Source organism: Chelonoidis abingdonii, chromosome 4 (assembly GCF_003597395.2).
Source record: "Chelonoidis abingdonii isolate Lonesome George chromosome 4, CheloAbing_2.0, whole genome shotgun sequence".
Classification (NCBI taxonomy): Eukaryota; Metazoa; Chordata; order Testudines; family Testudinidae; genus Chelonoidis; species Chelonoidis abingdonii.
This window is the reverse complement of record NC_133772.1, coordinates 11,707,183-11,716,995: the sequence shown is the minus strand read 5'-3', so window position 1 is coordinate 11,716,995 and position 9,813 is coordinate 11,707,183. Positions and strand designations below refer to the sequence as shown.

The following is a 9,813-nucleotide window of genomic DNA, read 5'->3' as shown; positions in this document are numbered from 1 at the left end:
GGGCTTTGTTGCAAGGATAGGTTCCTGGGTTAGTGTTTATGTTGTATGGTGTGCGGTTGCTGGTGAGTATTTGCTTCACATTGGGAGGCTGTCTATAAGCGAGGACTAGCCTGTCTCCCAAGATCTGTGAGAGTGAGGGATCATCTTTAAGGATAGGCTGTAAATCTTTGATGATGCAATAATTGACTCTAAGTATGAGTCCAGGGCATGGAGCAAACTCTCCCTTTTCTGAAGCTGCCTCTACACACAACCTGCACAACCAAAGACTAACATTACCACCACGTGTCTTCCCAACAGTAAACACTCACTTGCACACTAAGCAAAAGATCTTGTAAAAGTGCATAACAGCGCCACGTGGTAATATCTGCCATCACAATACATATTGTTTGTTTGCTAAGTTGTGCGTTGTATACACTAACTGATATATATGTGGATGTGCGTTCTATGCAAGGGTCACATTTCTCATGAGTGAGTTATGGAGGTCATTCAGACCTCATGTGGCTAATACCTTTATATCATCCCATCTCATCATATATTTTGTACATATCACATATTACAGGAAAACTGTTAGGAATGTTTTATCCCCTTCCCCCTCATCTCAGTGTTAGTGGATTTACTTATATCCTTCAGCCTATTGAGATAGTCAGTTCCTGTGAGTCAAAATATGACAGCTGCTGAAGGATAAGAAAGTCAGAATGACATGTTTTTTCTTCTGTGCACTGAAAGTGTTTAGCCTCGTAAACATTGTTGTTGCATCTCTCTCTAGGTAAAATTGGAATTCCATTTGTTGCTCCCTACTCTGCAACTAAGTTTGCCCTGGATGGATTTTTCAGTTCCTTGAGACAGGAATTAATAATCGAGAATATCAGTGTTTCCATCACGCTCTGCATCTTGGGCCACATTGCTACTGGTAGGATCAGCACACTTATTTGGCCTTGCTAATTAGAAGGGCTTGTACATACAGTACCCAGGCATAAAAATATTATTAACATCCAGAGATTGGAGAATAGTGTCCACATGTTAGCTTTTTTTTTTTTTTTTTTGGTAGTATGAATGTTTTTAATGAAACACTGTACTTCTAAAAAAGAGTGTCACTGTTCTCTTTAGAAGTTTTTACAATACTGAACCCAAATCTCCTAAAAATTCATTGCTTCAGCTACAAAAATGAAGGAACTGTTTTTAATTAATTCGGTTTATCACCTTAACTTTCATGCAAACCTCTTTAGTACATCTCAAAATTGCATCAATGATGACTTTATAGTCACAAGAAATTCAGCCCAAATATGAGTGTCTCAGACTTGCTAAGGAAATTATTATTATATTTTTACAGCACCAGTAAGTGCTAAACACAAGTAAAAGATAAGATGTAAAATTTTCAAACACATCTTAATGACTTGGTAACTTAACTCCTATTTTCAAAAGGGACTTAGGCATTTAGGACCCTGAGTCACCTTTGAAAATGGGACTTGAGTATTTCTGAAAATGTTGTTTATTTACTTTTGCTAATTTTATTACTAAGTTATTCAGGTCAAAAGGCTTGGATAACAACAATACAATTTTCCAGTTGTATAATTACTCAAAAAGCAAAGGAGAAGTTATACATCTCACCAATTTCCTTTTTTTAAAAAAAAAAAAAAAGTTGAAGTTTTGTTGAAATCTTAACATTTGTTTTAACCCACTCTATTTAGTAATTCATTTTCAGAATGCCAAAATACCTCCTTAAATGTTGAACTTTAGATTTCATTGCTCTGCACAGGTTTGTGATGACAGTTCCCTTTCTTGTATTTCTCTTTCTCCCCAGAAACTGCTGAGAAAACTGTTTCCCATGTGATGCAGAAACCAGGTGCTCCGAAGGAAGTGTGTGCACTGGAGATTATCAAGAGCGGAGCACTGCGGAAACGGGAACTCTACTATCCATACACCGCTGTGAGAATCCCCCTCTTAATACGAGACTGGGCTCCCGAATTTTTGGACTCACTCACAAGAAATAGTTTAAATGTGGAAAATGTCAAAAGAAGTTAGCTTGTCACATGCAGCAGGGCCTAACTAGAAAACAAACCTAATGGCACGAACTTCAGCTAAATGGGGACATTTTATTTTCAGTCTAAATATTTTGGGTGCTATTTGCAAAAGCATCTAAGGGACTTAGTAGCAACAAATCCGATTGGCTTTCAATGAGATTTGTACATCGAAGTCACTCACGTGCTTCTGAAAATCCCACCTTTTTTTTTATATTTTCTCTCTGGAGATGAGAAGAGGGGGCAACATGAGGCCTCTGCAAAGCAGCAAATTCTCCGCCATTTGCAGAACAGCATTAGCAATGTCTGGGTTCATGTTTGCGGGGATGGGGTGTGGGCATCACTCACTTTCAACCAGGACAGCAACTCTCAGACCTCCCAATGCTGCAAACAGCCCACACTGGTTTCAGCAGCATACCTCCCATTTGCTCTACCGCACAAAGTTGCTTAGTAAGAAATCTGCTTTTTTAATTGTCCTTGAAAAACCTAAGAGGATCTCATTCTCCTCTCACTGTGCCCTAACTGAGTCAGCATCAGGTCCCCCAGCATTCCTTCATGCTAAACACTAATTGTTGTTGTTAGTAATATTTATCTGTATTGCAATAATGCCTGGAAGCCCAAGCAGGGGTTGGGGCCTATTTTTGCACTGGACACACACATGATAAAAAAAAAGACTTCCTGTCCCAACAAGCTTACAGTCTGTAATTCACATTAGCAAGATTGTATGTGTATAGAGGCCAATTGTGCATTCCATGAACACCCATCAAGCCAGACTTCAAATTCCCACCAAATTCAGCAGTACTCGGGACAGAACCTTTAAAGTTTAGGGATCACATCGTTCAGCTCTGAAGTGCAGGTGCCTCTGTGGTTGAAAACAGCTGCATTTCAGGGGCAGGGGAAATGTCCTAAACTCTGTGAAATTAGAGGTGGAAAATCTATAGCAGCACCAAGAATGTATAGCCTAAAGAGGCTGCAACCTCATTTTGAAGTTCTAATTGAAATATACATCAGGAAAGTGTAATACGAGCTATAAAACTATTCTCGCTGCTGGGCAAAGCACAGTGAATTTATGCTTGTTAAAAATTAAGTGCAGTAGGATAGAAACTCATCTGGAGTCTCATAAATCATCAAAATTAATAATGTATAAAGCATAATGGAGTAAAAGAAGATGAGAATAAATGAGACTGTGAAATGTGTATTTTATTCTATTCGTTTACTAATAGTTAGTCTATTACTTTGGTTGTTTGCAATTTTATAAAATCTCACAAAAGTTTGATCTAAAAATATAAATAAAAAATAAAGCCGTGAGACACAATCCAGCAGGTTCCAGGGAGGCATGAGGAAATCAGGGGAGTTTCAATGAAACACACAAATCTGAAATGGATTTGTGTTTATTCTCTTGGGGCCAAAACTAAGTTCACTGAAGTCAATAGGAGCCCATCCATTGATTTCAATGAGCTTTGGATCAGGTCCTTGCTGAAAGCATTCTGCTTTAGTTAACAATGCAAAGGGAAAATTACAAAAACGTGCTATGAATGTGGTGAAATTTTCCCATGCTCTAGCATGGAGTGTGTGCATTCACTGGTTTCGTGTCCAAAGGCCTCTCTCTTCTGAGGTAGTTCTTTTACTGGCAGTGGAAATAGCAATAACACCTAAGCTCAGCCTAAACTTTCTCACCCAAGCTAGGCTGTTCCTAGGATTTCCCTCCAGGACCTTTCTGTTCCAGGTACTGTTTCCCCACTTCTGTCCACACCTTCCCCTCTCCTATTCTGGGTGGAATTACCTACCCCCACGCCCATCACAGTGAGTCTGTATCAATACAGTCCGCATTGCCACCTGCTGACAGCAGACGCCAATACACGGATCCTCTCACATCCTGGTACTGAAGCAAAACAGGGACTGTAGGCTCCTTATTCCCTTCAGGTGAAAGGTGTCAGCTAGAAGATATCCCATGGAATGGAGGTGCCTCAGAAAGCAATAATGGCTGAAGGATGTTGAGGTAATATTGGGCAGCAAATTTTAGGTGGCCTACTATTGCAGTCACATGGTAGATCGGTGGCCAGGGTGACTCTGGGCTACATACACAGCGAATCAGGTGAGCAGGGAGACACTAGTCCCTGAGAACACATCTGGAATAGTGTATTGAAGTTCCAGGCCCAATGTCTACTAGGCTGAGCTCTACCGGAATGATAGGTGGCAGCAGATATTCCCCTCTGACAATAATAATTGGCGCCCTCTGGGCCAAATAATCCCACAGGAATTTCAGAAACGTCAAATAAGAAACTTAACAAGAATGGTTGAAATAGGGGGGAAAACACAGAGAAAGCAAGAGATTTATGGTGAAGGGAAAGGGGGTCTGCCGTTCAGCCCAAATAAGGATTTATTTTGGGATGTGTAAACTCTGGAAGCAATACTAAGGGAGACTCTTGCTTTTTATTCTAGCACTCTTTAGCCATGGACTTGGCTCAAGCATCACTTCTGGATGAGTCTTTAGAAAATAAGGCTGGAGCTATCATAAAGAAGATGGCTGCCTTAGAGTTTCATTTCCTTCCATGTTTACCTGGACACATCTGTTTGGTGGGGAGCGTTCACACCAGCGTCACTCTGACCTTTGTCAACTCTGCTGCTGGCCTAACCTCAGATGGCAGAAATAGGAATTTTGCACTACAGAAGACTGTTTACAAGTAATACTACTTTCCTTCCCAACACCACGATTCCTCATGCCAAAGGTGGCATGGCAGAGCCAGTCACAGCTCATCCTGCACAGCTTCTCAGGATGAAGCACCGCCTCAGGGTGCAGCGGCTGATAAATGGAGAAACAGCAAAGGACACTTCTGGACTCTGGTGATAGTGGTATGCAGCCTGTCCCACCACAAGATAACCAAACAACTGTATTGTGCAGGGCATCAATGCTCCAGCCTCTCCTACCATGTCACAAACTCTAAGCAGAGACAGGAACCTGGGCTAAGTGTTGCGGCTTAGTACATTTCCTGTTTCAAAAAAAAAAAAAAAAAAAAGAGAGCAGCAAAGAGAAGTCATTCAAACAAGATGTCAGTTGCAATGTGCTAGCACCCAGTAACCCAGGGCTCACCCTTCTCCTTTCTGGCATGGGGCTTAACTGAGGTCGGGGAGCTGAGCAGGACCTCTGAACATCTGGCGAATCCACCTCAGGGCTGTCCTTGCTGCGTAGAGGTAAGAACCTTTAGATCTGTGGCTAGCTATGGATGTACAGAAATAAACGCTGACCCTGTAAAGGGAGGCAATTTGTGTCTTGTTTTTTAACCCCGAGTTTCAGCCTGCATGATTGACACTGGGAGGTTGTAACATGAGCCAGCAAGGGATTTTTTTTCCCTTGAAGTTTGAGTGTTACAGCATGCAAAAGAGAGATAAAGGGCATGCTTATTAATTAGGAAAAGTAATTTTGGGTGGCCACGGAAGAAAATAAAACCCGTAAGTCGCCAGCAAGGGCTCAGAAGTTTGCTCAGCTTGGGGGTGAGTAATAGATCACACGTTTCTTTACGTTTCTTTCTTGCTTTAAAAGTTTGAAGGTATTTTGTGTTTAAATCAAGCGTATAAACAAGTCCCACTTCCTGGGATGCACAATAAGCAGGCTCTGTAAAGAATGTAGTCAGAGCAGGTGAGAAGCTAGCCGAGCAGCTTGTAATGAGAAAAAGTCAAACAAATGCAGCCTTTGAGTACATGTCATACACTCGGATGAATAGGCAGCAGCACTCATATTCAGCACTGGACTGGGCCATTTTTAAAATATGAAAATATAAACAGAGAAAAATATCTTCTCCAGGGCCTGAAAAGTTTGGAGGCCAATTGTCTTTTTTTGGGGAGGGGGGAAAGGAGGGAAGGAGTGAGTTCACATCCAGATCCAGTTTCTGAGGGTTTTCAGCTCTAGGGTGTTGGCACAGGCCCAATCATTATGTACTTCAATGTCAGCGAAGCTGTTCACCAGATCTACCCTCAGCCTGCTGTGCTGAGGAAGATTGGGCATGAGAGAGAAAGCCCAGAACGAGGGCCACAATGAAACTATTAAGTCAAGAACATAAAAGCTGTGTGGAAACAACATTCTAAGTGTTTTACGTGAGTTGCCCAGTTCTGTTATTTCTCCAGTTGAAAGTCTGCAACAATAGAAACAAATGAATAGCAGATTTTAATGAGACACAGAGGGGGATGAGTGGAAAAATTAAGTGAAAAAAAGGACATTTCAGGGACAGTGAGAGGTTAGAGAGTCAGCAGCATCTCCAAACAAATAATGCAAAAAAAACCCCCAAAAAACCAAAAGTACAGGGCCATTTAGAAAGTGATTCATTTCAATATTATCTTGGAAGTCTTCATTTTCCTAGTTGGCTGGGGGAGCATTTAAGGTGATGCGTTGATGGCTAGTTTGCATATATTTCTCTTACATAAAAGCACAAGCCCTTCGGATTGTTATTAAAAGGCTGTTCTAATATTGGAAAGGAGTTCTTCCAGTTAAAGGAAAACATTTCAGTGACATGCTCTGGCTGTGCCATTATAAAAAATGTGTTATCTATAGTGGTTTTTTATAGGTAGCTATACTATTCTGTGGGGCAGATTATTATCAAATCCCCCCATCTTTCCTCCTCCTTCCCCAAAACCTTACAGACTTTTTAATTGATGCCACTAATTGCCCTCAGTGTTTCCATCAAAGTCATAGAATCATAGATTATTAAGTTTGGAAGGGACATCAAGAGATCATCCAACCCCCTGCTCAAAGCAGGACCAATCCCCCTAATGGCCCCCTCAAGGGTTGAACTCACAACCCTGGGTTTAGCAGGCCAATGCTCAAACCACTGAACTATCCCTCCCCCCGTAATCCCCCTGTCAGTGATTTTCCAGTTGTTTGGGACAAAGAAATGCTAGTGAAATCGCTTATTTTTATTTGAGAGTGAACAAAGTTTAACCTGTTTTTTTCAGAGACTAATTTTCCTTATTTTTTCTTCACTTTAGTTGATACATTTTTTTCTTTCAGGCAGTCAGACTCTCAGACTCAAGAGTGATGGGAGCATTATAAGTACCTGGATAGAGAGTTCCCAGAACTCTGAAAGGATTTAGATAGGAATTTGATCTTATCTATCTACATCTCAATTAGTCTGTCTTTCAGCTCTGAGTGCAAGAGTGTATGAAGCTATCTAGCTTACGAAGACATTAAGGACTGGAACAAATGGTTGCTATGAAAACAATATAATATATTGTAATGAAAATCTGAAAAATGTTTGCTAGGAATGGATGTTACTACCACACTCTTAGCCTACTGGTCCAGCAGCAAGAGCCCAAACTCAGAGACTTTATGCATATGATGGCTGCCAGTTTATGTTCTTGCCAAGTGAATAGATGCTGGCATGTGTCCTCCAAAGCTCTGTGATCTGATATGAATAGGAAACCTAAAGCTGGAAGAGAGCAGCCTCTCCCTATTTCCAATCTCAATTTCCAACCAATCACCAGACACCATCAAAAAATTATTTTATTTTTTGTTCAAATGATTGTCAAAGGGCTGACTGCTCACAATTACACTGGTGTAAATCAGGAGTGCCTCCACTTAGTGATGTTACTCCCAGTTGACTTCTATACAACGCAGAGCAGAATGTGACCCTAAGGTAAAACCTTGGGTACTTATCAGAACTGCACCCTAATGATTGAATCATTTGATATTCCTCAGTCACTAAGGCTGGGATTTTGCAAAAGCATTCCGCGTTGGCCTAACTCTGCTCCTGTTAAAGTGAATGGTAAAACTCCCACTGACTTCAGTAGGAAGAGTTAGGTCAATGCTTCACACCCACTGAAAATCATGCCCTATGGGTGTGTTAACATTGTAGCTGGAAGCATGTCTCTCAGCCCAGGGCTTGAGCTCCTCTTTGCCTTCTCCCATCAATCAGGGTCTGTAGCTCTGGTTCTTATTTTCCAAGTGTTCTTGTCAAGTGTGTCTTCCAAGCTAACAGCAACCTTCTTCATATCTTCCTTCAGCATCTCAAACCACCTTTTTTAGGGGATCTTTGTCCTGTGTCTACTAGCTTTTGAACTCTCTGCCCAACACATCCTACGTCTTGTCATTTCACATGACCCAGTCATCTCTCTCAGCTTTTCTGTGATGGAGGCTACCTGAATCCTGGCTTGTACCATTTCATTGCATAGCTTGTCAGCTCTTGTCTTACCCAGCACCTGCTTGAGCATTCTCCTGTTGGCAGTGTGAAGTAGTAGTTCTCTCTGTTTCACTGGTCAGCATTCTGACTCACATATCATGGCTGACTTAATCATGATCTTATACGCTTGGCTCTTTAGTTTACCTGGCATATCCTTATCGCAGAGAATTCCCGTCAACTCTCTCTATTTACACCAAGCACTCGTCAGGTGATTCCTAACATCTGCATCCACATCCCCATCATGGCTCCACAGTACACTGAGGTATGTAAGTTATTGCACAGCCTTTAACTCTTTACATCTAGTTTTACTGACTTCATGTTGTCCCTCCCAACAAAGCATTGCATGTATTCCGTCTTTTGTCAGCTGCTTCTTAAGCCATTTTCTTCTAATGCAGTCCTCCATAGTTCTAGGTCCTTTCCCAGTTTGTATTCATCTTCACGGCACAAAAAGTATGCTCCATGGAGCCTCTCCCCTAATGTCCTGCATTGAGGCGTCCATTGCAATCACAAACGGGACTGGGTTTAAGGTTGATTCTTGATGTAGAGCTACACTCTCAGTGAATGCTTCTCACTACTGTCGTGCTATCTTCATACATATCCATCACAGTCCGAATATGTGTCTCTGGCAGATTGCACAACCAAAGGCATCACCAAAGCAATTTTCTAGGAACCCTGCCATAAACCTTCTCTAAATCTACAAACATCAAGTGCAGCTCCAGGAATTTATTCCCATACTTCTCCTGCAATATTCAGATTGCTAATACTGCCTCCATTGTTGACCTTCCAAACATAAACCCAGCTGTGTTGTCATATATTTGATACTCCAGCTCCTGCTAAAATCTTTTCTCTAATTCTTTCTAGCCATTTCACAGTGTTACTCACTAACTTAATGGTGTGACCCTGAGAGCCCCTTTATGCCAATTAGCAAAGAGTGCACTCAAAGAATATTTAGCCAAACTATGTCTCATAGAGTATCCTTAAAAAACGTGTGTGATGTACATACGGGTTGTGTATACAGAGTTATGTATTTATGCTGGAAATATGTTCTTAAAATATGTTGTGGAGACAGTTGATAAACTAGCCTGCCCTAGACAAAGGAATGTAGATTTACCTGTCTGCATGGATCAAGCAAACAGTGAAAGAGAAAAACATCATGGCTTGATTACAAGCACAGGCCAGTAGAAAGACATTCGTATCGAAGGTAAACAAAGTGATCAAGTGAATCCAAAAAAGCAAATTGACCCGAGGATGAAGAAGGGGCTTGGCACCTGCACCCCAAAGAATAAGCAGCAGGGGAGAGGAACTTTGTCTGGATTTATTTTCAAAGAACACATTTCAAAGGCTTTTTGGACTAAGGAGACAAAGGGATCAGCACCCTTTGATGCTGTGAATGGTGGATCCTTCTGCCTGAGTGGCTGGGGATGCTCATAGCTTGATGTGAATAAGAAAGCTGCTCAGGCAAAGATTGTAGCTTGCTAAAGTTAAGTTTCAGTCACTAGAAAGTAGGTTTGGTTTTGTTTGTAACCAGACCTATCTCTTTTCTTTTGCTCACGATCACTTAAATCTATATTAACGTATTATTAGTTATATTATAAACCATCCCCATCCTGTTATATTAAAGTGAG

General features: G+C 41.3%; 2 protein-coding genes across 9 annotated transcripts in view; both read left to right on the top strand.

Moving 5' to 3' along the window:
• The window catches only part of LOC116832983 (11-beta-hydroxysteroid dehydrogenase 1-like), an 8,827-nt gene extending 5,632 nt beyond the window's left edge, over window positions 1-3,195 (top strand). For both annotated transcript variants that reach the window (XM_032794151.2, XM_032794152.1), the window contains exons 5-6: window positions 767-910; window positions 1,802-3,195. In XM_032794151.2, coding sequence (XP_032650042.1) covers window positions 767-910; window positions 1,802-2,022 — 365 coding nt within the window. In that variant the 3' untranslated portion in view covers window positions 2,023-3,195. The remainder of the gene's footprint in view (window positions 1-766; window positions 911-1,801) is intronic.
• The window catches only part of TRAF3IP3 (TRAF3 interacting protein 3), a 58,586-nt gene that overhangs the window by 20,620 nt on the left and 28,153 nt on the right, over window positions 1-9,813 (top strand). For 2 of the 7 annotated variants that reach the window (XM_075064827.1, XM_032794148.2), the window contains exon 1: window positions 4,917-5,210. The gene's annotated coding sequence lies outside the window, so the exon portion shown is untranslated. Of the gene's footprint in view, window positions 1-4,859; window positions 5,211-5,251; window positions 5,511-8,352; window positions 8,451-9,813 lie in introns of those variants that run through there. The other 5 variants (XM_075064829.1, XM_032794143.2, XM_032794145.2 and 2 more) reach the window with 5 other exon arrangements.